At 40.2% G+C, this 27,207-nt stretch overlaps 2 protein-coding genes and 1 long non-coding RNA gene across 5 annotated transcripts in view; 2 read left to right on the top strand and 1 right to left on the bottom strand.

Annotated features, from left to right (window-relative positions):
- Nucleotides 1-17,779, bottom strand: part of LOC149979498 (uncharacterized) — an 87,933-nt gene extending 70,154 nt beyond the window's left edge. The window contains exons 1-2 of the long non-coding RNA XR_016484377.1: nt 17,641-17,779; nt 17,199-17,260 (exon numbers count right to left, since the gene is read on the bottom strand). This is a non-coding gene — a long non-coding RNA (uncharacterized LOC149979498). The remainder of the gene's footprint in view (nt 1-17,198; nt 17,261-17,640) is intronic.
- On the top strand, nt 3,819-7,185 carry xrcc2 (X-ray repair complementing defective repair in Chinese hamster cells 2). Of its 2 annotated transcripts, none has more exons than XM_021620197.3 (3): nt 3,819-3,932; nt 4,420-4,501; nt 4,601-7,185. In XM_021620197.3, the coding sequence occupies exons 1-3, from the start codon at nt 3,894-3,896 to the stop codon at nt 5,404-5,406; spliced, it is 927 nt and encodes a 308-aa protein (XP_021475872.1). In that variant the 5' UTR covers nt 3,819-3,893; the 3' UTR covers nt 5,407-7,185. The 2 variants fall into 2 exon arrangements, with proteins under 2 accessions (XP_021475872.1, XP_036790818.1); XM_036934923.2 differs by lacking the exon at nt 3,819-3,932 and adding an exon at nt 4,181-4,309.
- The window catches only part of LOC110535292 (histone-lysine N-methyltransferase 2C), a 232,245-nt gene continuing 218,771 nt past the window's right edge, over nt 13,734-27,207 (top strand). The window contains exon 1 of one of the 2 annotated variants that reach the window (XM_036934913.2): nt 13,734-14,654. The gene's annotated coding sequence lies outside the window, so the exon portion shown is untranslated. The remainder of the gene's footprint in view (nt 14,655-27,207) is intronic. The other variant, XM_090189444.1, reaches the window with a different exon arrangement.

The following is a 27,207-nucleotide window of genomic DNA, read 5'->3' as shown; positions in this document are numbered from 1 at the left end:
AATCTTCCCTATTATCCCCAATGTATTTACCTGTGTTCTCTGTTTGTCTGTGGCCAGTTTCTTTTGTTTTGTGAAACCTACCAGCATAGTTCTAGTTCCTGTTTTCTAGTTTTGACCTTTCTGCCTGCCCTGACCCTGAGACTGCCTGTTTTTCTGGACCTTTTAAACCCTATCTGGATTACTGACCTCTGCCTGCCCTTGACCTGTTGTTTTACCTGCCCCTGTATAAGTAATACACTTTGTTACTTTGACACTGTCTGCATCTGGGTCTTACCTGAAATGTGTACAGTGCTAAGCTTGGAAGCGCATGTTGGTGGAATCAGATTCTGTACCACCTACAACAAAATACAGAACAATACACAATTTAACCACCCCACATTGTATTGATCTCTATTAGACTGGCTAGCTAAGCATACATAACAAGGACATTTCGACATTGTCAGCTTGCTGTTAGCTAATGAGCATTACTAAATTGCCAGCAAAATTGCTAGCCAGCTGAGACTGGCTGAGAACCAACTAACTAACCGTAGATGATTTATACACATTCATTATTGATACCAACACACAAACAGAGAGTAAGTTAGCTATATTGACAATTCAATTTTTTGTAAAAGAGTGTTTTCCAGACGAGTGGAATAGATGATTACCAAATTGAGATACCAAATAAGAGTAACATTAGCTAGTTTACGTTAGCAAACGTCAGTCAAAGATAGAATCAACATGTTTACTCTGAAGGTAGTCTACCAGCCTAGCAGTGACTACCAGTACCATGGCATAAGCAAAATTGATTGACAGTGTGTATACCAAAAGATAGTTATATGATTTAGCTGAGGGATTACAGAGTTCAATACAGGACTGTAACATTAGATAGCTAACTTACCCAGCTGGCAAGCTAGCTAACATTAGGTTACCTCTAATTGAGAATCTTCAGAATAAAATTTACGGCATCGCAAAACACTGCTCAACTGTCGTCAAAATGGATTCCCCATCAGTTCAGCCTGAAAATCCCTCTGATAATCTCTGGTCTCTGAATCATTCTTGATCGCCGCAAGTCACTTGCAGAATCAGGGGGGAATCGCTGATAGATAGAACGGTGAAAGCTAACTGATTTTCACGCTTGTTTGTAATTAGCACAGAACACCACAAGGGTATGATATCAAACATTAGTGGAAAAACAAATGTAAAAAAGTAATAATCTTGCCTAAAAAAGTTTACTGTGTGTTGGTCATTCAATGTAAACAACACCATTATTCACGTTTGTGTGCATGCGGGTGGGCGGTATCAAATTTCGCTACCAGTGAAATGAAAATGTGCGAGTTCTAGCCAGTGGTTTGGATAATTGTTATGTTTATGATAAAAACTTTATGTTAATATGGTAATGGCTATATGTCGTGGTAGAGCCAGGGTTAAATTCCCCTTTAATATTGAATTCCTTTTCTGAAGGCACTGTATTTATGGTCTGTCCCACGGACAAAGCAGAATGCATTTGGCAATATTTTCTATCCCAATCAATTTGCAATAAATATTTCAGAAACAACCGAAACATTATGTAATTAGTTCCCTATTATATATTCACAACACCAGGTTGTGTCTCAATCCCAGCCTTTCTGATTAAGTATAACTTCCTGTTTAACCATGCTAATTCATCATGGAGGAAAAAGTAATCTCCTCTAAAATTGATATTGTTACTCAAAACATGCAGTGGTTTAATTAATAGAGTCCTTAACTAATGTACTGCCCACTGGCTGAGTTATTCATCAAGTTAATCACACCTGTGAGTGTACAGGCCTAGCCTTCAGATTCAGAATGCTGAAGGTCTGCAAAAATCTTAATTTGTTTGATTCTATACTGTAATTTACTGCAGGCTCATACCACTAATAGATGTAATGTTTTTGCAACAAGTCTGGATACGATTTAATGTTGATCCATTTTAAATTATTTGTAGCCTTGCTATAAAATGTAAAAAAGTCATGTATTTTCCCCCTGAAAGAGAATTTGAACAACCCATGTAGCAAAGCCACAGCAAAATCATACCACCATGACCCATCTCTGATGGGGTTATCCCCCCTCCAGCTGACAGGCTATTTGACCTATTTACTCCTTAGTCATGTGTCCTGCATGAACAAATAATAACAAACTTCAGCTTAACTTTTTGAAAACTAGTTTAGACTATTCTGTCCTACAGTATTACTATCTCAATCGAGGAGCCTACTACAGTTAGCCACTGGCACTGCATTTACATTAAAAGCATACCTAACCTAAACTCTTGTTATTTATAATATATTGTAATAATACATTATTAATCTTATTATCATGTTACCATTAACTGAGAAGGTGCTTTCCACTTGCAGAGTGGAACAGAGTCAGATGGCAAAAGGTTGTGTCAATTGGTGGCATAACATGTTTTATTTATTTCACCTTTAATTAACCAGGTAGGTCAGTTGAGAACAAGTTCTCATTTACAACTGCGACCTGGCAACATAACCTTAGTAACTGTCATTTTCGAGGCAGATCACATACCTTCAATGCAAACTCAGCTTTTTCGAGCAAACAAACTCACCCAATCCCACAATCTATCACGCAAAGTGGTGGGTGGACTGCCATGCTCATGATGACGAAAGAATGTCCCCAAAACACCATAGACTTTTTGCAACAACTGTATCAAAAAGTTCGTTTAAATACAGTGTATTATTGAAGGTTGGATAGAAGGCTGATTGCTCTGCCCCGTGCTCGCTTATTTCCCTCTACCGTTATTTATATTCCTAGTAGTATGACAGCGAGCGTATTTCCATTGTCAAAGGGAAGATGGAAAAAATGTAAACGCGCTGGCTCCGTTCCCCACTCGAACGTAGTAATGGGAACTCGCACACCTGACCGTGACTCAGTTTCTCATACCAAAATGCTCTGTTATGTAGAATGGTTGCTGAATCAATCAGCTGTTACAGAAAAAAATACTTTATTGAAACCTGTGAAATGTATTTCCTTATAACACAACATGAAATAACCAGTCAGTTCAATAATAACTTCTTATTTTACAACGATGGCCTCGCCACCATATGGGACTCCCGATCACCGACGGTTGTGATACAGCCCGGGATCGAAACAAGGTCTGACGTCTCTAGTGTAACAGTATTGCTTCAGCATTGCTCTCATCGCACCTACCTGGGCTCGAACCAGACAGACAACTGACAAACACACGAAGCATCGTTAACCATCGCCCCACAAAAACTTTGCAGAGCAAGGGAAACAACTACTTCAAGGTCTCAGAGCGAGCGACGTCACCAATTGAAACGCTATTTGTTCTGCACCCCGCTAACTAGCTAGGCATTTCACATCGGTTAGACTAACACTGAGATTAAGTGCTTTAAACGGCTGCGCCACTCGGTAGCCTAAATGAAGAAGCCGTAAAAACATCTAAGGATGATTTTAGACAGGCAGCCCAATTCTGATATTTGTTTCACTAATTATTATTTTGGCCAATCAGATCAGCTTTTAAAATTATCTGAAGTGGAAAAAAATATCAGAATTGGGCTGCCTGTAAAACGCTGCCAGAATACCACCAATGTGTTTCAATATAAACAACGCAAGGTGGCATCTGAACTCCACTGTTTCCTCTCTGGACGCGAAGTTTTGGCAACCTTGTTATGCTGTAAACCATTCCTCACGCGCCCAATGAAAAGCAGGAAAGTAATATTATGTCACACGAGCTAATATACTTTATTATTGATAAAGTTAGGATTAATAGCAATTATGCTTAACTACTTTTCATTATGTGTACCAAAGATTCGGTAACAATGCATATAGCTCGTCTGTGTCAGATATTACGGTAAAATACCAAAAGCCGGAAGTCGATTTGAAAAAGCGCGTTCTTTTTTTCCTGACAGATACAGGGGATGACAACTACTGCCAAAATGACAGAGAACGGTGCACAAGTATGTTGCAAATTAACGTTACCCTATAAGTGTAATAAGTATCTAACGAAAGGTTTTTAATAAAGTTACATTATGTATATGTCGATGTGCACCTTTCCATCAAGTATATCCCCATGTGCTTAGCTAACCAACCTTTTCTTTGTACGTGCTCTTTTATAACCCTTTCGTGCTTTTCAATCCCTTTCGACACACACTCCATACAGGTTAACGAGTATGTACCCGATAACTAACATTGTTAACACTTACGCACTTCCATACAACGATCTAGTAACCACAGAGACACATCGCAGTTAGCTTAGTTCCAACAAACATTTTACAGTCACTTCCTGGTTCCGATCAGCTGTTTTCCTGCTTTGGGCCAGATATGAATACCGAAGGTAAAACAGAACTTCAAGTTAGCAGCTAGTAGTACTTTGTTATCAAAGTAAAATCAGAAGGTCATGAATATATTATGTTGTTTTCTAAATGAGTATGTTTTTTCTTTCAGTTGTTTGCTAGGTTGGAGGGGAGACGGTCATTGAGGGACATTGAACCTCACATCTTTCCTGATGGTGCTGGACCTATTCAAGGTAGTTTGTCCAGGTGTATAAACATGGCATCATCAGGCCATATAAATAAATTATTACAGTAGTCACATAGTTGACATTTCTTTTACATTCATTCTCCAGGTGACGTAGTGGAGTTCCATGGCACCGAGGGAAGTGGAAAGACTGAGACCATGTACCATCTGGTGACCCACTGCATCCTCCCAGCCGACCGGGGGGGCCTGGAAGTGGAAGTCATGTACGTGGACACCGACTATCACTTTGACATGCTGAGGCTGGTGACAGTACTGGAGCAGCGCCTGGGGGAGGACGCAAAAGGAGAGGATAGTGGGGCGGCGGTAGAGCCTGAGGAGAGGGTGCGAGCCTGCCTAGGCCGACTCTTCGTGGTTCACTGCTCCAGCTCAGTCCAGCTGCTTCTCACACTGCACTACCTGGAGAATACCTTCTGCAGCCGGCCCACTCTGTGCCTATTGGTCATCGACAGCATCTCAGCCTTCTATTGGGTGGACCGAAGTGGGGGAGGGGAGAGCGTGGCAAAGCAGGAAGCCAACCTCAGGAAGTGTTCAGAGCTCCTGGATCGGCTGCTGAGAGACTACCGTATAGTGGTGTTCGCCACCACGCACGCCATCATGAGGAACTATGGGCACTCGGCTCAGGCTGACTTGGCGGCCATGACACCTGGGCCCTCTGAGCCATCCTCATCGTCTTCCTCCTGGAGACAGTGGCCCTCCTCTCATGCCTCAAACTTTGACAAGGCCTACCTCAGCAGGGCCTGGCAGAGGCTAGTGACACACAGAGTGCTGTTTTCCAAAGGAGAGGTGACCAAGGACAGAAAGCAGGTGTTTTCCGCTGCATGCACCACCACAAGTACAAGAGGCACTAAATGCTCATCTTTTTGTGTTATGGAAGGGGGTGTTCAGTTTTTATGAAGATGTTGTTGAACTCAATTGATTGAATTCTATTCTGATTCTGGATGTGTTAAACTGATATTAGATGCTACAGCAACTTTTAGTGATTTTATTTCTTACATTTGTTGGATTATTTTAATCCACCAAATGTGGATGCCATTATGTTTTATGTTTGTGTCATTTGTAAAATAATAAATCAATACAAAATAAGTAAGATAGGGCAACTGTTACAGAGGTTGCAAATGTTTTGAAACAGTCTGAATACTTTTGAATAACTGTATGCTTTAGAAGAAAACATTCTAAAACCCTGTTTTTGCTTTGTCATTATGGGGAATTTTGTGATGGTTGATGAGGGGGGAAAAAACTATTTAATAATATTTTAGAATACGGCTGTAACTTAACAAAATTAGGAAAAAGTCAAGGGGTCTCAATACTTTCATACACTGTACATTCAGTGTCTTCAAAAAGTATTCATACCCCTTGACTTATTCCACATTTTGTTGTGTTACAGCCTGAATTTAAGATTTTAAAAAATCTCACCCATCCACACACAATACCCCATAATGACAAAGTGAAAACTTATTTTTTGAAATTCTGGAAAATTTATTGAAAATTAAATACAGAAATATTTAATTTACATTAGTATTCACACCCACGAGTCAATACTTTGTAGAAGCACCATTGGCAGCGATTAGTCTTTCTGGGTAAGTCTCTTAAGGTATTTCCACAGCTGGATTGTGTAACATTTGCCTATTTATTCTTTTCAAATTTCTTCAAGGTCTCTTACATTGGTTGTTGATCTCATTGCTAGACAACCATTTTCAGGTCTTGCCATAGAATTTCAAATCCAATCAATCAATCAATCAATCAATCAATCAAATGTATTTATAAAGCCCTTCTTACATGAGCTGATGTCACAAAGTGCTGTATAGAAACCCAGCCTAAATCAAACTTTATTTGTCACGTGCCAAATAATGCTTACTTATAAGCCCGTAACCAACAGTGCAGTTCAAGAAGAGTTAAGAAAATATTTACCAAGGAGACTAAAGTAAAAAATAATAATGAAAAATAACACAAGAATAACGAGGCTATATACAGGGGGTACCGGTACTGAGTCAGTGTACGGGGGTACAGGTTAGGTGAGGTAATTTGTACATGAAGTGACTATGCATGTAGATCATAAACAACGAGTAGCAGCAGTGTACAATAAGGAGGCGGGAGGGGGGGGGTGTCAATGGCGATTTAAGAAGACTTAAGTCAAAACTGTAACTCGGCCAGGAACATTCACTATCTTGGAAACCAACTCCAGTGTACATTTTCCCTTGTGTTTTAGTTTATTGTCCTGCTGAAAAGGGGAATTCATCTCCCCCTGTCTGGTATAAAGCAGACAATCGGGTTTTCCTCTAGGATTTTACCTGTGGTTAGCTCCATTCCGTTTCCTTTTTATTCTGAAAAACTCCCCAGTCCTTAACGATTAGAGGCATACCCATAACATAATGCAGCCACCACTGTGCTTGAAAATATGGAGAGTGGTACTCAGTAATGTGTTGTATTGAATTTGCCCCAAATATAAACTTTTGATTCAGGACAAAAATATAATTGCGTTGCACATTTTTTGCAGTATTACTTTAGTGCCTTGTTGCAAACAGGATGCATGTTTTTGAATGGTTTTATTCTGTACAGGCTTCCTTCTTTTCACTCTTTCAATTAGGTTACTATTGTGGAATAACCACAATGTTGTTGATCCATCCTCATTTTTCTCCAATCACAGCCATTAAACTCTAACTGTTTTAAAGTCTCCATTGGCCTCATGGTGAAATCCCGGAATGGTTTCCTTCTTCTCCTGCAACTGAGTTAGGAAGGATGCCTGTATTTTTGTAGTGAAGGGGTGTATTGAAGCAACATCCAAAGTGTAATTAATAACTTCACCATGCTCAAATGGATATTCAATGTCTGATGTTTTTATTTTTTTCCTATCTACCAATAGGTGCCCTTCTTTGCGAGGCATTGGAAAACCTCCCTGGTCTTTGTGGTGGATCTGTTTTTAAATTCACTGCTCAACTGAGGGACCTTACAGATAATTGTATGTGTGGGGTACAGAGATGAGGTAGTCATTCAAAAATCATGTTAAACACTATTATTGCACACAGAGTGAGGCCATGCAACTTATTATGTGACTTGTTAAGAAATTGTATATTATTAAACTTACTTAGGCTTGCTCTTAGAAAGGGGTTGAATACTTATTGACTCAATAAGCTTTAGCTTTTCATTTTTTATTAATTTTCAAAAATGTAGAAAAGTATAATTCCACTTTTACATTATGGGATGTTATGTGTAGGCCAGTTACAAAAAAATCTAAATTGACTCCATTTTAAATTCAGGCTGTAACACAACAAAATGTGGGGTGTGAATACTGTAGACTCTAAAAATGGAAATTACCCTTCATATGACAGATCTTCTTAAGTCTAAAGTATTTTGGAAAAGAGGATATACTGTATGACAGTTGGAAAGAGAGAGTTTTCTATGAAATAAGCCATCAATAGATTGTGTGTACAAATATGTCTGTGTGTATGTCTGTTAACACTCTTGTAGAGTATATTTCACAGACAGTTCAAGGGTAGAGTGGATGGAGCAGAGCCTCTGTATGTCAGTCATCCAGATTCATGTACAGTCTGGGATAACTGTCAAACCAAACTCGCCCTCTATAGGACTTCCTTAATCTCTATTCTAGTAAATGTTTAGGGTGATAGTTTAAAACAGTTTCATGGACTGTTGAGCCTCATCAATTCCTAGGTTATTACCTAGCTTGTAATATGGGGAGTGCTTGGTCAAGCTGGCAAGCACTACTATTTAAATGGGGTCTTCATGTTCAAGCAGGACTACTCTCACCCTACCCAATTATCCTTTGACTTTTGACACCCAGCCAGCATCCCATAGCGATGCCCTGGAGAAACACAACTAATTACACAGTAATTATCTATCAGTCACGCGTCCTGTGGAACCCAGACTGCTCGTAGCTCATTGACGGAGACCAGCTGTACTGTACATAATAGCAGGGTTTTGTTCCCTCCCTGTGGATCCCTGTATTGTTTCACGGCTCTCTGTTCTATAAGGCAAGCCTTACTGAGTAATTAGGCACTGAATGGTTTGTTATTACTCTAAGAGGAGTTGGTAAAAGTACCCACCCCTCCAGCAGCTGTTCACTCTGCTCCACCATTGTCCCATGTCATGTGATTTATCCCTCAGGGTATTAACTAAATAGCCCACAAGGACAGGGACTGTTGCACATACTGTATGTATCCCCCAACCGATCCAACTTTAGGACAAATTGCTGCGTAGATGAGTTGTGAAAATCTGTTGTGTGTTGTGTTTGAAAGGTACATTCAACTTCAGACCTCTGTTGAGTGACAGCTGGGCTTGTTTAATTAAAATTCTCAACAGTGTTAGAAGAAATATGAATATTAAAGGTGAAATCTGTAAAAATACACATTTTTCTCATTAGAATGAACTGTCATCCAGAACCGAGGAAACTATATTGTGTCCTCAGTTCGGGATAAATAGCCCACCTATAATGATGACATCCTTTGTATTTGGAGTGTGCAGTTGGTTTCAGTCGATAAGCATTAACCACAATGGCCTCATGGCAGTACAAGTCTGTGCTGATCGCCCAGCAGTTGCCAAGTCATTTCACATTGTATTCTTTGTGCTCTCTCTTTAAGCTTTGCTCCTGGTCGATATGGCTTAAGGCTCCCATTTTCTTGAAAATGTTCAGATCAATTCTCTTCTATCATAGAAAGAGCAAAGCAAAATTCTGATCTCTCCGACTCACCCTTACTCTGCCAAAAAGGTTGGATTTGAAGGTTTTTGATGTTGCAGTTTAGATTATATATACAAGCAAGTGTGGTCAAGGGCACAACTGTGTTGTTGTTCTTCAGAATTGGCTGCCTTATAGATAGATACACTGGCAATCACCTTGAATGATCATGGTTAAAAGGGATGCAGCTGATGTAAAAGTCACCTCAAAAATTGCAATTGTTTTGCATTTTAGCTAACCCTAATCCCAATTTCTAACCTTAACCTAATTCGCCTAACTTGCTACATTAATTATCCTAACCTGCTACGTTAATTATCCCAACTGCTATCTTAATTATCCTAACCTGCTATGTTAATTATCCTAACCTGCTACATTAATTATCCTAACCTGCTATGTTAATTATCCTAACCTGCTACGTTAATTCTTCCAACCTGCTACGTTAATTCTCCTAACCTGCTACGTTAATTCTTCTAACCTGCTACGAAGTTCTGATTTGATCTGCATCCCATTTAGTCAAAATCAATTTGAATGTCTATCTCAGCATGAGGATACAATTATGCATATTAATATCCTCTGTCATGTTTGATAACCAATAATAACCCACACTCTCCTTCATAATCCACATTCACAAGGTGTTGATCTTGGCTGTAAAGGCATCACCTTGATTCTAGCTTGCTGAAGCACCAGCAACCATACTATTTCAAAACATCCCACTCAGAGGCCGGATAGCTCAAACACTAGATTTCATTTAGTCAGCACAAACTATCAATCAATGTAATGCACGTTACATGATGGCACACAGGCTCAATATTATTTTATTATGAATTATGAATTTGCTTACGTACTGATTTTAACTGGGTCCCCTTGCCCACATTCAACCAACAGACTTCAAGACCACGACAGCACAGCAGCCTTTAACTTTGGCCCAGAAAACCAAATGGATGCCAAGCAGCACAAAAGAAAGACAGTTCCTCTTAATTGATTTGTTTATTGCTGTTGATTTTTTCTTTGTGTTCTTCAGCAGTTAGCAAAAGGCTTGACGCCTGGGGAGGGCTTATGGCTCTGAATGATACCATTTAGTAGTCCAAGCCTGGGGTGAAGAAGCAGTGTGTTCAATAACATATCCTTAATTAGAAGACATGAGACCAATGATTCTTAGTTTGTTATTTCGCTATGTGTTTAGGTGTTAAACAGATGTGTATGTGTGTGTGTGTGTGTGTGTATTGTATTCAAGCTTTGAGAAATTGTGATATACAGTGCCTTGCGAAAGTATTCGGCCCCCTTGAACTTTGCGACCTTTTGCCACATTTCAGGCTTCAAACATAAAGAAATAAAACGGTATTTTTTTATGAAGAATCAACAACAAGTGGGACACAATCATGAAGTGGAACGACATTTATTGGATATTTCAAACTTTTTTAACAAATCAAAAACTGAAAAATTGGGCGTGCAAAATTATTCAGCCCCTTTACTTTCAGTGCAGCAAACTCTCTCCAGAAGTTCAGTGAGGATCTCTGAATGATCCAATGTTGACCTAAATGACTAATGATGATAAATACAATCCACCTGTGTGTAATCAAGTCTCCGTATAAATGCACCTGCACTGTGATAGTCGCAGAGGTCCGTTAAAAGCGCAGAGAGCATCATGAAGAACAAGGAACACACCAGGCAGGTCCGAGATACTGTTGTGAAGAAGTTTAAAGCCGGATTTGGATACAAAAAGATTTCCCAAGCTTTTAACATCCCAAGGAGCACTGCAAGCGATAATATTGAAATGGAAGGAGTATCAGACCACTGCAAATCTACCAAGACCTGGTCAGAGATGCAGCCAAGAGGCCCATGATCACTCTGGATGAACTGCAGAGATCTACAGCTGAGGTGGGAGACTCTGTCCATAGGACAACAATCAGTCGTATATTGCACAAATCTGGCCTTTATTGAAGAGTGGCAAGAAGAAATCAATTTCTTAAAGATATCCATAAAAAGTGTTGTTTAAAGTTTGCCACAAGCACCCTGGGAGACACACCAAACATGTGGAAGAAGGTGCTCTGGTCAGATGAAACCAAAATTGAACTTTTTGGCAACAATGCAAAACGTTATGTTTGGCGTAAAAGCAACACAGCTGAACACACCATCCCCACTGTCAAACATGGGGGTGGCAGCATCATGGTTTGGGCCTGCTTTTCTTCAGCAGGGACAGGGAAGATGGTTAAAATTGATGGGAAGATGGATGGAGCCAAATACAGGACCTTTCTGGAAGAAAACCTGATGGAGTCTGCAAAAGACCTGAGACTGGGACGGAGATTTGTCTTCCAACAAGACAATGATCCAAAACATAAAGCAAAATCTACAATGGAATGGTTCAAAAATAAACATATCCAGGTGTTAGAATGGCCAAGTCAAAGTCCAGACCTGAATCCAATCGAGAATCTGTGGAAAGAACTGAAAACTGCTGTTCACAAATGCTCTCCATCCAACCTCACTAAGCTCGAGCTGTTTTGCAAGGAGGAATGGGAAAAAATGTCAGTCTCTCGATGTGCAAAACTGATAGAGACATACCCCAAGCAACTTACAGCTGTAATCGCAGCAAAAGGTGGCGCTACAAAGTATTAACTTAAGGGGGCTGAATAATTTTGCACGCCCAATTTTTCAGTTTTTGATTTGTTAAAAAAGTTTGAAATATCCAATAAATGTAGTTCCACTTCATGATTGTGTCCCACTTGTTGTTGATTCTTCACAAAAAAATACAGTTTTATATCTTTATGTTTGAAGCCTGAAATGTGGCAAAAGGTCGCAAAGTTCAAGGGGGCCGAATAATTTCGCAAGGCACTGTATATACTGTAAGGTAAAACATAATGGAAGTTGCCATTTAACCTAACTCCATGAAATCCAGAGTGAATAGTCTTAACTAGTCTCATCAAATATTAGAGTAAACGAGGATACATAGGGGATAGAATCAGTATTTTCTACTTGCCACTGCCTAAGGTAGCCTATGTTACGGGTGTAAAACAGGGGTAGCCACTGGGTTGCTTCAGCAGGAGACCTCCAGCTGGAGTAATTTGTAAATGTATTGCCCAAGTCCCTCAATGTTAAACCACTGCATGACGTGAGAAAATGAAGGGCTAATTCAGACCAATTATATAGATTGGTGCAAACTAAATTATTATTATTTTGTTATTTTGAATTCTAAAGTTTCAAAGGGTTTGGGTTAGGGAGATGGGGCTCCATTAGGATTGTATAATATGACAGGGAAGAGAGTGGTGCAGTCCCTTTCAAGGTATATACAATTGGGCTTGAAAGAGAAAGGTCCTGCATTAGCAATTCAAAATGAATCCAATATTGTCTCAAAATAAGACCTCCTTGAATTAATTAGAAAGGATTTGGGATGACAAAAGGTAACATTTGAATGAACCTTTAGCTTGATCTAGGCTGTATAATTGCAACAAAAGCACAGTGTGTTATTGTGGTATACCATATGAGTGAAGAGGGATATCATCTAACTGTATCCATGTGTCATCCATCAGAACAACTCCCAACGTCTATTATATGGATGTGAATATATACTGGATGCATTTTGGGGAAGGTTATTCATAGATTATTTTTTTTAAATCAAACATGATTGTCATATACAGTGATGGCTTAGTGTGCTGATGGTGGGTAGGGAAACATAGTAGTGCAGACTATATTTATACGAGTCCTACCCCTACTCAAAACACTTCACGGCAGAGAAGAAGCACACTTTCATTGACACAAACGCACACAGAACTAAGGACACAAGAGGAGGATATAAGTGAGGTCTGAGCACTCAGTGAATCAGTGAAGCACTGTCCTATGAGACAGTGGAGCCTCTTTCAACCCATGAAGCTCATTTCCTCCTGCACCTGGACCAGTCTGGACTTCCTCCATCCCCTCCTTGACCCCCAGAGTGCATCCCACTGATCAATGAGAAAAAGAAATCTAAAGAAAAGAGCTGAGCAGAATCAATAGATAAAGTAACACTATGATAGGCGGATGTAAGTGAATGTATGGGTGTCTTATTTGGCCCCTCAAGGAAGTTGATGCCTGGTGTTTAAATGTAATTTGTGACTCCTTTTGACAAAAAATAAATGGATGCATTAGGATGTGCTTTAAGTGTGTTTGATACCTTAATGTTTAATAATCAACTCATAATATGTTTAGCAAAGTACACAATTCATAACTCTATTAGAACTCCCACAATTACCTTAATAATTTTCTGCAGCGAAAGGCAAAATGCAATTCATGATGTAATGCACTTCTGCCAGCTAGTAGAATATTCTTATGTGATAATTCTGAGAACAAGGACTTTTATAGAAACAGAATTTTTTTTTTTTTTTTAAACTTATTTTCAACCATAATATCTAATCACAAAAGAATAGGTATGTTGCCACTGTGCTCTCTTGAATTAAACCAGCAGATATTAATCAAAATAGAGAGAATGCATGGCCACGCGAACAGAATCCCATCCACTCTACGCAAAAACTCCAGGTCCATGGTTTGAGAGTTCTTGGCTGATGACTGAGAAGTCTCTTTACCTGGATAGTGCTCCAATGTATCACTCCGCAGGGTCAGTGAGACTTTTTTTCATAACATGTATTACGCGATCTGACCCAAAACGCTGCAATTTACATATATTTGTATTTGAGCCTTTGCATAAGCTCATTTTTTATAAATGGTTTATTCCTCCTGGACCATTATTTTATATAATACGTGTAATTTAACATTTCATTGGACCTATTTCCGCGCCTAACGTTGACAGGCAGTGCTTAGGTCTCTCCTAAACATGGCCACCATGATGGAGTAAATGCTTCAACTTTAAATTTCACATTTTCAGAAGAAAACTTAATTTTCTGTATTCTAACAGGAATGTTCCAACGGAAGACATTATGTCAAACATAATCCATATGAAATATTTGAAGAAAGTTTCTTGTTGGATTTAATACTGGTTTAAGTTGGCTGGAAGCTGGAAAGGAAAAAAAAGAATTGCATCAATTCCGTAAGCGTTTTCTTTTCTCTCGATAGTTTTAAAGCTTTAACAAACCTTTTGTGGGAATTTACAAGTTGTGGATATATCATTATTGCAATAATTTTACTGTGAAGAATTCAAGAAACGATTGGGATGTATAATATCATTTTGATGCGTTTTCCAGTGGAAAGTGAATCTTGGTGGTCGAAAGGAGAGAAGTAACGTTTGTGTTAACTGGTTGACGTACTTTTTATAAGCCAAGAACTGAAGAATACATAAAGGAATATATCAGTTCATGTATGGTTTTGAGGCGCCGAAAGTGCACCGGTCGTTTCCCCATATTTTTGAATTGGTGGAAGATCGAGTCAACGATACCCCCCCACCCCACTTATAATAAACGAAAGTATTACATTTCTCATATGGCTTTAAAGGTCATGAAGGAAATTCATCTACACTTCTAGGGTTTAAAAGGTAAGTTGTAATGTATATCTCGACATTTTACTCGTAGTTTTGTTTCTTGCGCAGCGAGAACCAGCCACCCTCAAGATTTCCGTGTGGCCACTCATGTCACCGTAGTGTAGAGCGCTCGGTTTCTGTTATTATTTCGATGCTAATATATGGCCTCATACTGCTTAAATTCAACTTAATTTCAGTTTTAATATGAGACTTTAACGCTATGGTAAGGCTACTCACGCAAGAAGAGGCAATCAATGTCAGTGTTTGGCATGGTTATGACTATCAACTAATGATGCGGTCAAAAACTTATTTTGTGTGTGTGTTTACAGAGCTTTGAACAACATACGTCCAACCCCAATGCCCACTCTTTAACTGTACAAAATGGGTTTTGACATAAGCAGATCACAGAGCCTGGACGTTTTAAACCAGAGGTCTCAAACGCTAGTCCACTATATTCGGTGTACAGTATTCAGCCTTTCAGTAACACACCTGACTTGACAAATTATCTCCCAGACTGAAGATGCATGTTTGGATGACTATTTGAATCAGGTCAGGTGATCCCTGATCACCCAGTAACGTTAGGTCTCCAGGACCTAAATTGGAGAACCACACATTTTCTATGGCTATTGGTATGACATGAGGTGAGCCCAGTGTTGTTGTTATCTTTCCTCAATAACTATGCATAACTCTTGGTGTGACTTTAAAGCCAACACTGCTTGCAGGTCCTTCCATTGACAAGCAAGGAATCCAGTTGCTATCATATGATGTCTCATTTAATTGTGAGCCAAGAACAGGAAAATGTTATGAGAATCTATGTGCATCATGTTGTTAAGTGAATGAAGATTGAGACCAAATGCTGTAGACGGGTAGGAGTTTTATTGGATTTAGATTAAGCCTAGACCTGGACTAAAAAGTTGTTTCAATTGAGACTAGGCTTAATCTGTGTTTGGGAAACTGACCCTGAAGCTTTTTATAAGTCATGTGAAAGAATGAGCGGGTCCTTGAATATAGGACATAGAATGGCTCAATTAATCTCCATCAGTCTGATACATGTCGTGGTCCTGTAGTGCTTACTAAGAACCTAGCGAAGATGAGTGTTGCCAAAAAAGTCAAGCCTCCCTCAAAGGATGGGTCTCACCACCCCACTTGTAATACTTTTAATATTTGTTTTGGAGACCTTGCACATTAAAACACAGCAATTGGGCTACATAGTTGAAGTGTTGGTTTTTAGCTAGATGTTTTGCCAAGCTGAAAGGAGAGCAAAACATCAAGGAGCATTATTCAATATCACTATTTTCACTGTTTGAAGGCTACCTAATATGTAAGCACTTCATACCACCTTCATAACCCATATTCCTGTGTCTTGGCACTTACAGTGCAAATTCTGACTAGGCTCCCCATAAACAGAGGGCAATTCCACGGTAATGGAATTGCATTGACTCTGATTTTTCACTTAAAATGTATGCCAAACAAAAGCCATTGATGTCAAAGTTTAACAAATTATACAAGTCAATGATGTCTGCAGAAAGAATGGGGTGCGAGCTATGACATGACACATTGACTTTGGGGAAAAAAAATAGATTTCTCTTATTGAACTACAGTAAGTGAAGTGGATTTACACCCAGAAACAGAATTTCATCATGGGTCCCTGGTCTCTACTACAGAGAAATGCATAATTGGGGATATGAATGTCATTCTCTTCATGGTGATGTATCCTAAATACAGTGGGGAGAACAAGTATTTGATACACTGCCGATTGTGCAGGTTTTCCTACTTACAAAGTATGTAGAGGTCTGTAATTTTTATCACAGGTACTTCAACTGTACCTAAAACAAAAATCCAGAAAATCACATTGTATGATTTTTAAGTAATTAATTTGCATTTTATTGCATGACATAAGTATTTGATACATCAGAAAAGCAGAACAGAAACCTTTGTTTGCAATTACAGAGATCATACGTTTCCTGTAGTTCTTGACCAGGTTTGCACACACTGCAGCAGGGATTTTGGCCCACTCCTCCATACAGACCTTCTCCAGATCCTTCAGGTTTCGGGGCTGTCGCTGGGCAATACAGACTTTCAGCTCCCTCCAAAGATTTTCTATTGGGTTCAGGTCATTTTGGCGATAGGCTACTTTGAAGCAAGGTAAGATATGCCTCATACAATTACATTAAGGAACAGAAAACATATAATGAGGCTATGCTAACGATAGGCCTAACCGTCTTCGTCTTCTGGAAAGGCTTTCCCAAAAACCTTCTTAACCTTTCTGATCTCCCCATCCCGGATCCGGGATCGTGAATACAGACTCAAGCTCATTACCATAACGCAACGTTAACTATTCATGAAAATCGCAAATGAAATGAAATAAATATGCTAGCTCTCAAGCTTAGCCTTTTGTTAACAACACTGTCATCTCAGATTTTCAAAATATGCTTCTCAACCATTGCAAAACAAGCATTTGTGTAACAGTATTGATGGCTAACGTAGCATTTAGCATTAGCATTCAGCTGGCAACATTTACACAAAAAAACAGAAAAGCATTCAAATAAAATCATTTACCTTTGAAGAACTTCAGATGTTTTCAATGAGGAGACTCTCAGATAGCAAATGTTCAGTTTTTCCTGAAAGATTATTTGTTTAGGACAAATCGCTCCGTTTTCTGCGTCACGTTTAGCTATGAAAAAACCCCTGTATCCAGGATTGTGTAAATCTATCAGCAAACTCATTAGCATAACACAACGTTAACTATTTATGAAAATCGCAAATGAAATGAAATAAATATGCCATCTCTCAAGCTTAGCCTTTTGTAAACAACACTGTCTTCTCAGATTTTCAAAATATGCTTCTCAACCATAGGAAAACAATCATTTGTGTAAAAGTAGCTAGCTAGCGTTAGCATTTCGCGTTAGCATTTAGCGTTAGCATTAGCGTTAGCATTAGCGTTAGCATCCAGCACGCAACATTAACAAAAACATAAAAGCCTTCAAATAAAATCATTTACCTTTGAAGAACTTCTGATGTTTTCAATGAGGATACTCTCAGTTAGATAGCAGATGCTCAGTTTTTCCAAAAAGATTCCTTGTGTATTAGAAATAGCTCCGTTTTATACATCACATTTGGCTACCAAAAAAAATCCGAAATTCAGTCCTCAAAACGTGAACTTTTTTCCAAATTAACTCCATAATATCGACTGAAAACATGGCAAACGTTGTTTAGAATCAATCATCAAGGTGTTTTTCACATATCTCTTCATTGATACATCGTTCTTGGACACATGCTTTCTCCCCTGAATCAAATGGTAAAGTAGAAGCAGCTGGCAATTGCGCACCGAATTCGACGCAGGACACCAGGCGGACACTTGGAAAATGTAGTCTCTTATGGTCAATCTTCCAATGATATGCCTACAAATACGTCACAATGCTGCTAAGACCTTGGGCGAACGACAGAAAGTGTAGGCTCATTCGTTGCGCAATCACAGCCATATAAGGAGAGAATGGAAAACAGAGCTTCAGAAATTCTGCTAATTCCTGGGTGATGCATCATCTTGGTTTCGCCTGTAGAATGAGTTCTGGGGCACTTACAGACAAAATCTTTGCAGATTCTGAAACTTCAGAGTGTTTTCTTTCCAAAACTGTCAAGAATATGCATAGTCGAGCATCTTTTCGTGACAAAATATCGCGCTTAAAACGGGAACGTTTTTTATCCAAAAATGAAATAGCGCCCCTAGAGCTCTAACAGGTTAATTAAATGTTAACTAGCTACAAAGTCAACTATGCCTACCTGGTAGAATGATATCATGATTATTTGCATCAGGCCAGTGGCCATTTGTTTTGCAAACTCCATCTCATGTGCACTATTGAAACACTGCTAACCAAAAAACAGTGGTAGGTGCCTGTGCACTTGAATTAAAGGGTAACTACACCAGAAAATCAAAGTGTGTTAGAGTTTTCCCAGACCTCAAGTGTTCTCCTGATGTGGTTTATGCATTATGAACTTAGAACATCCAATTTTGTTTTGCTATTAAAAAGCGACTTTGAGAGCATAAATCGGAATAAAAAGGGAAAAATCTGCCAAAAATGTCTGACTCCGTTGACAGCCTCATTTCTCTGTTTCCATAGTTGTCCTGACTGAAAGACCAATATTGGATTTTCAGGTCATTCAGAGTGTATGTCACTGTTTCTCATCATTTTCACATGGTGCCTTTCCTTCGCCGAGTGGGTCGTTGTGGATTTTCTGGGGGGGGGTCAATTTAGAGTATACCCACTTCTCTAGACACCAGTGCTGGTTTGTGACTATGATTTCCCATTGTAGCCAATTCAATTGCTGAAATTCAGTTATTTAAAAAAAAAACTAAATTTATATCAGTAATAACACTAATTGTTGGGTCTACCTTGTTACTTCTGTGAACATTCATTATTCTCATTTCATGAGGTAGAGAAATTAGAAAATATCTTAAAGATATGTGGGTTTTTGGTAACTGAATGTCAAGACACAAGGCAATGTTTCTTAAACTTACAAAAGGCAGAAGAATTGTTGATAGTTGGCAGGATTCTTTACTTTATTATTGTTTTGATATATTTCTAAAACCTTTAGACATTTTGTGGGAGATGTTCTTTTCCATAATTTTAACCAGAAATCAAAGCATTTGCTTATTCAAATTTATTTTGTATGGATAACTGTTGAAAAATGAATGTGCCTTAATTTCTAAAACGCATAGACTCTTAGCTTTTATTTGACATGCTTCAATGAACTTCACATGTTCATGTGTCCTTTTACATGGAAATTATCTGTGAGGCAAAGAAATGAGTAGGCATATTCTGACAAATTGCTTGGTAGCTACAGTGGGCAGAACAAGTATTTGATACATTGCCGATTTTGCAGGTTTTCCTACTTACAAAGCATGTAGAGGTCTGTAATTTTTATCATAGGTACACTTCAACTGTGAGAGACGGAATCTAAAAATCCAGAAAATCCCATTGTATGATTTTTAAGTAATTAATTTGCATTTTATTGCATGACATAAGTATTTGATACATCAGAAAAGCAGCACTTAATATTTGGTACAGAAACCTTTCTTTGCAATTACAGAGATCATACGTTTCCTGTAGTTCTTGACCAGGTTTGCACACATTGCAGCAGGGATTTTGGCCCACTCCTTCATACAGACCATCTCCAGATCCTTCAGGTTTCGGGGCTGTCGCTGGGAAATACGGACTTTCAGCTCCCTCCAAAGATTTCCTATTGGGTTCATGTCTGGAGACTGGCTAGGCCACTCCAGGACCTTGAGATGCTTCTTACGGAGCCACTCCTTAGTTGCCCTGGCTGTGTGTTTTGGGTCGTTGTCATGCTGGAACACCCAGCCACGACCCATCTTCAATGTTCTTACTGAGGGAAGGAGGTTGTTGGCCAAGAGCTCGTGATACATGGCCCCATCCATCCTCCCCTCAATATGGTGCAGTCGTCCTGTCCCCTTTGCAGAAAAGCAACCCCAAAGAGTGATGTTTCCACCTCCATGCTTCACGGTTTGGATGGTGTTCTTGGGGTTGTACTCATCCTTCTTCTTCCTCCAAACACGGCGAGTGGAGTTTAGACCAAAAAGCTCCTTTTTGTCTCATCAGACCACATCACCTTCTCCCATTCCTCCTCTGGATCATCCAGATGGTCATTGGCAAACTTCAGATGGGCCTGGACATTCGCTGGCTTGAGCAGGGGGACCTTGCATGCGCTGCAGGATTTTAATCCATGATGGCGTAGTGTGTTACTAATGGTTTTCTTTGAGACTGTGGTCCCAGCTCTCTTCAGGTCCTTGACCAGGTCCTGCCGTGTAGTTCTGGGCTGATCCCTCACCTTCCTCATGATCATTGATGCCCCATGAGGTGAGATCTTGCATGGAGCCCCAGAACGAGCGTGATTGACCATCATCTTGAACTTCTTCCATTTTCTAATAATTGCGCCAACAGTTGTTGTCTTCTCACCAAGCTGCTTGCCTATTGTCCTGTAGCCCATCCCAGCCTTGTGCAGGTCTACAATTTTTAGCCCTGATGTCCTTACACAGCTCTCTGGTCTTGGCCATTGTGGAGAGGTTGGAGTCTGTTTGAGTGTGTGGACAGGTGTCTTTTATACATGTAACGAGTTCAAACAGGTGCAGTTAATACAAGTAATGAGTGGAGAACAGGAGGGCTTCTTAAAGAAAAACTAACAGGTCTGTGAGAGCTGGAATTCTTACTGGTTGGTAGGTGATCAAATACTTATGTCATGCAATAAAATGGAAATTAATTACTTAAAAATCATACAATGTGATTTTCTGGATTCTGTCTCGCACAGTTGAAGTGTACCTATGATAAACATTATAGACCTCTACATGCTTTGTAAGTAGAAAAACTTGCAAAATCGGCAGTGTATCAAATACTTGTTCTCCCCACTGTACCCTCAATGGTGAAGTTGGCGAAATGTGTAATCCTTACGGTGTCAAATTGCTAACTTAAATGTAGGCTTTGCAGTGGTTTCCAGCAAGTCTTTGAAAGACAATTACATTCAGGAAAGCCTTGAGTTTTAAAATGTGCACTTTGGTCTTCCACTCTGAAAAGCTATCGTTGCAAGAGCGGTATGCAAGCGGTGGTGTCAGGGATGGTCGTTAAATTAGCTGAGAGAACTGTCCACACCCACCTTGCTGCTTGCAGTGATGGTCGTGCTTGTTAAATTAGCCGAGAGAACTGTCCGCACCCACCTTGCTGCTTGCAGTGATGGTCGTGCTTGTTAAATTAGCAGAGAGAACTGTCCGCACCGACCTTGCTGCTTGCAGTGATGGTCGTGCTTGTTAAATTAGCCGAGAGAACTGTCCGCACCCACCTTGCTGCTTGCAGTGATGGTCGTGCTTGTTAAATTAGCCGAGAGAACTGTCCGCACCCACCTTGCTGCTTGCAGTGATGGTCGTGCTTGTTAAATTAGCTGAGAGAACTGTCCGCACCCACCTTGCTGCTTGCAGGCCCATCCTACCAATGCTTGTGCAACCTTTGCTGCATTCAGTAAGAAGAAATGTGTATTTTGAGGTGCCTGTTTTAAGAGTGCAACGTTACAATACGTTGAGGAAGAACGGTAGGCCTTTTAGTGTAGAATAGGGGTTCTGGTTAGTAACGCGAAATAGTTAATTTCATTACATTTATGTTTGAAATGTTCCTAAAATTGTTTCACCTTGCTGAATACACCCCAGAATGACTCTTAAGAAATGTGTTTTTCCATTTAAAATGTTTGCCTTTTTTTGTTCAACTAATGCAACACACCTCCTGACCATTCTTCAAAACAAATTGACAAACACAACAGATTGTGTTCGATGGGATGATCTAGTTCACGAGTGAAACATGCCACCTGGCAGACCACACACACACACATCAAATACATATACAGTACCATTCAAAAGTTTGGACACACCTACTCATTCCAGGGTTTTTCTTTATTTTTACCAGTAAAGACATCAAGATTAATAACACACAGAATCATGTAGTAACCAAAAAAGGGTCTGTGATGTTTCATAGATGTGTACGAACCAACTTCCGTTTCTGGTGCCATAGGCACATAGGCCTGTGTTTCAAACAAACCAGCATGCTCATGTCTTAGGGTGTTTGTGGTCTGCCCAGCGACAGTGTGAGGCTGAGCAGCCACTTGGCTCTAGCAGTGCATTCGAAACCTGTTAAAACCCTCGTGTTAAATCAATATTAAAATAAGCGCCGGTACATACGCACAGCGGGGCGCCCTCCTATTTCTTCTCTCTCCTCTCTTTCTCATTTTCATTCTCCACCCCAGGATGACTGTGCTGAACTAAATGGCTAAATTAATTTCAGCAGTGCTCAGTAGAGCACGTACAGTGCCTTCAAAAAGTATTTCCACCCATTGACTTTTTCCTCTTTTTGTTGTTACAGCCTGAATTTCAAATGGATTCAATTGAGATTCTTTGTCTCTGGCCTAGACATAATACCCTTTAATGTCAGTGAAATTATGTTTATTTATTAGATTTTTTTTTTTGTTAATAAAAAATGAACAGCTGAAATGCCTTCAGTCAATAAGGATTCAACCCCTTTGTTTTGGCAAGCCTAAATAAGTCCAGGTGTAAAAATGTGCTAAATATATCACATCAGTTGCATGGACTCACTCTGTGTGCAATAAGTGTTTTAACAGGATTTTCTTTAAACGACTGCCTCATCTCTGTACCCCACACATACAATTACCTGTAAGGTCCCTCAGTCGAGCAGTGAATTTCAAACACAGATTCCACCACAAAGACCAGGGAGGTTTTCCAATACCTTGCAAAGAAGGGCACCTATTGGTAGATGGGTTAAAAGATTGAAAAGCAATCATTTTGAATATCCCTTTGAGCATGATGAAGTTAATCATTATGCTCTGGATGGTGTATCAATACACCTAGTCACTACAAAGATACAGGTGTCCTTCCTAACTCAGTTGCCGGAGAGGAAGAAAACCGCTGAGGCTGCTGGTGACTTTGAAACAGTTTGAGTTTTTTTATTGGCTGGTTTAGGATAAAACTGTGGACGGATCAATAACACTGTAGTTACTCCACAATGCTAACCTAATTGACAATTGAAAGAAGGAAGCCTGTACAGATTTGTTTTATTCCAAAACATGCATCCTGCTTGCGTCAAGGCACTAGGCAAATACTGCAAAAAAAATGTGCCATAGCAATTAACACTTTTTTTTATTCAGGACACAAATGTATGTTTTGGGGCAAATCCAATCCAATACATTACTGATTATCACTGTCCACTATGCTTGAAAATATGGTGGCGGCGTCATGTTATAGGTATGCTTATAATCATTGAGGCCAAGGGAGTATTTCTGGGAGTATTTCAGCAGGTGTATCTCACTGATCATCCCTAAAGCCAACACCTCATTTGGCCGCCTTTCGTTCCAGTTCTCTGCTGCCTGTGACTGGAACGAATTGCAAAAATCGCTGAAGTTGGAGACTTTTATCTCCCTCACCAACTTCAAACATCTGCTATCCGAGCAGCTAACCGATCGCTGCAGCTGTACATAGTCTATTGGTAAATAGCCCACCCATTTTCACCTACCTCATCCCCATACTGTTTTTATTTATTTATTTTTATTTTTCTGCTCTTTTGCACACCAATCTCTACCTGTACATAACCATCTGATCATTTATCACTCCAGTGTTAATCTGCATAATTGTAATTATTTGCCTACCTTCTCATGCCTTTTGCACACAATGTATATATAGACTCCCCTTTTTTCTACTGTGTTATTGACTTGTTAATTGTTTACTCCATGTGTAACTCTGTGTTGTCTGTTCACACTGCTATGCCTTATCTTGGCCAGGTCGCAGTTGCAAATGAGAACTTGTTCTCAACTAGCCTACCTGGTTAAATAAAGGTGAAATAAAAAAAAAATAAAATAAAAAAAATAAAAAGAGAGATTAATTCCTTTCAGCAGGACAATAACCTAGAACACAAGGCCAAATCTACACTGGAGTTGTTTACCAAGAAGACAGTGGATGCTTCTGAGTGGCAATGTTAGTTTTGACTTTGATCTACTTGAAATTCTATGGCAAGACCTAAAAATGGTTGTCTGTAAATGATCAACAGCCAATATGGCAGAGCTTGAAGAATTCTGAAAAAGAATAATGGTGCAAATGGATTGTGCAAATGTTGCACAATCCAGGTGCGGAAAGATTTAAGACTTACCCAGAAAGACTCACAGCTGTAAGCGTTGTCAAAGGTGCTTCTACAAAGTACTAACACGGGTGTGAATACTTACGTAAATTCGTTTTTCAATACATTTCCTAAAGAACTTTGTAATAATGGGGTATAGTTTTTTCTGAAACACAATCTTTTTGAATTCACAACAAAATATGGAATAAGTCAATGGTTATGAATCCTTTTCTGAAGTAGTCCCTGTAGAAGTCCCCCAACACGAGGCTTCGCACAGCTGGTCTCGGTAACGCTGCCCTCACCTCGTTGTCTTTTTTGTTGTTGTAAGGTTTTCCTTCTTTCCCTCTTTCTTTGTGGAAGAGCTCTTCCAGTTGTGCCTTTCACCGAGCAGTTGTTGCAGTTGCTACTGTCAATTTTCTCCGTTACTAATAGTGGTAGCTGTGTTCTGTGTTTAAAAAATACAGAAATGGCACCGTACTGGATGGTGGCCGTTTTGCAAGCGCTGACCCAACTTTGTGTATCTTTTGTTGTTTATTTTTACCTTACATTTAGAGAAATTATCAGCTATCATTTCTTACAACTGACAAGAACTTTTGAACGTCAGATTGGCAGTTGCTTAACTCAATTCAGATTAAGGCGACAGGAGAACCGGTCACCTCTTCCCTCCATTCTACTGGCCACTTGATGATGATGATGATAAGATGGATGACTTCCGATTGCAGATTTGCTACCAGAGAGACACTCAACTGCAATATTCTCTGTTTTTCTGAAACATTGGTCTCGGACAAGATCACCCCCTCATGGCTGTCCAACTCGATGGATTCGTCATTCACCGTAACGATAGGACCGTGGAGTCGAGGAAAACGAGGGGAGGGGTGGGTTTGCCTCTTCATCAACTTGTTAGTGTCGACCCATTGTTCACCCGTCTTGGTTAAATGCCATCAGATATTCCAACACTTTAACCTCCCGAGGGAGTTTTCAGCTGTTATTGTGACTGTTGTATGCATTCTACCTCAGGACAAGAAAAATAACAAGCTGGCACTTAACAAGTTGTACAATGTTATAACCAAGCAGGAAAACATACATTAAGGCTTCTTTTCTGGTTGCCACCTAATTAAATTCTGTGTCATTAAGAAACGTGATGCCTAACTTCCATCAACACGTCTCCCTCGCCACTAGGGGCAATAAAGACTACTGTTATTCTACCCACAAGCAAATCAGATCATGACTCCGTACTCCTGCTTCCTGTTTACAAGAAGTAGCTCAAACAGGAATCACCCATGACTCGCTCAGTTGAGAAATAGTCTCCAGGACTGCTTTGCTGGCGTTGGACTCCGTCGATAACATCGAGCTAACCACCTCTGTCACCGGCTTCATTAGGAAATGCATCGACGACGTCCCCACAGTTAAGGTTTGCTGCTTCCCCACTCAAAAGTCCTGGATTAAGACTGAGGTTGGCGTTAAACTAAAGGGTAGGTCTACCGCACACAGGGCAATCGCAGACAACCCTGATGCTACGGCTGAGGTCAGGAACAAATACAAGAAGTCCCACTATGACCTCCAGAGTCATCTAACAAGAAGGACAGTATAGGAATACGGTGGAATCCTATTACACAGGCTCTGACACCTGCCACCTTTTGTCAGGTGCTACAGCCCATTATCGGTTAAAAAGGAAGACCCAGACGTGATCTGCCCAACCGATGCCTTTCTACTAGACAAACTCAATACCTTTTATGCACGCTTTGACAGTAACAACATTGTGCCGGGTGTGAGGGCCGCCACTAACCCAGAAGATTGGGTGATCTTGCTCTCCGAGGCCGACGTACTAAAAGTCTTCAATCAGGTCAATACCCGCAGAGTCGGGGGGCCAGATGGGTATTCCAGGGCGCGTTCTCAGAGCGGAACAGCTGGCAGGTATATTCATGGTAATTTTCAACTTCTCCTTGTCCCAGTCTGTAATCCCAACATGTTTTAAGATGACCATCATCATTCCTGTTCCTATGAACTCTTAAGGCTTCATGCTACAATGACTCTTGCCCCGTAGCACTAACATCTGTAATCATGAAGTGCTTTGAGTGGCTGGTTATGCCGCACATCAACTCCATCACCCTAGACCAACTCTAATTTGCATACCGCCCCAACAAATCCATAGACGATGCAATCTCAATTGCGCTCCACACTACCCTCATCCACCTAGATAAGAGGAATGCCTATGTGGGAATGCGTTTCATTGACTACAGCTCAGTGTTCAGCACAATTGTCCCCTCCAAGCTTGTCACCAAGCTGAGGACCCTGGGACTGAACATCTCCCTCTGCAACTGGATCCTGGACTTCCTGACGGGCCGACCCCAGGTGGTGAATTTAGGCAACATCACCTCCTGACCCTCAACACAGGGGCGTGTGCTTAGTACTCCCTGTTCACCCATGACGTCATCACTGTGACGACACAATGGTGGTAGGCCTGATCACTGGCGTCGATGACCACCTCCCTGTCGTCTCAGTGACCTGGCAGTGTGGGGCTAGAACAACAACCTCTCAACGCCAGTAAGACCAAGGAGCTGATCGTGTACTACGGGGGAGGCTGCAGTTGAGCAGGTGGAGCGCTTCAAGTTCTTGTGTCCAAGTCACTAACCTTTAAAAAGGTCCATACAACTGCACAGTCGTGAAGAAGGTGCAACGGCGTCTCTTCCCCCTCAGGAGGTTAACTATTTGGCAAGGGCCCTCAAATCCTTAGCTGTACCATTTGAGAGCATCTTGACTGACTATCACTGCTTGGTATGGCAATAGCACAATCTAAACACAATTCCCCATAATGACGAAACGAAAAGTAAAAAAAAAAAAAGAAAAAAGTTTGCTAATTAATAAAAAATAAACGGATACCATATTTACAT

The sequence above is a fragment of the Oncorhynchus mykiss genome, chromosome 11, assembly GCF_057628025.1.
Source record: "Oncorhynchus mykiss isolate SJ-2025 chromosome 11, ASM5762802v1, whole genome shotgun sequence".
Taxonomy (NCBI): Eukaryota; Metazoa; Chordata; class Actinopteri; order Salmoniformes; family Salmonidae; genus Oncorhynchus; species Oncorhynchus mykiss.
Note: the sequence above shows the minus strand (reverse complement) of the source record. Positions and strands in the feature narration are given on the sequence as shown.

Bases quoted from the DNA above. Each gene is read 5' to 3' on its own strand.
- xrcc2 (XM_021620197.3), top strand. From the start codon at position 3,894: ATGACAACTACTGCCAAAATGACAGAGAACGGTGCACAA. The intron at 3,933-4,419 runs GTATGTTGCAAA...TTTTTCTTTCAG, and splicing joins TGACAGAGAACGGTGCACAA to TTGTTTGCTAGGTTGGAGGG. The intron at 4,502-4,600 runs GTAGTTTGTCCA...TTCATTCTCCAG, and splicing joins TGGTGCTGGACCTATTCAAG to GTGACGTAGTGGAGTTCCAT.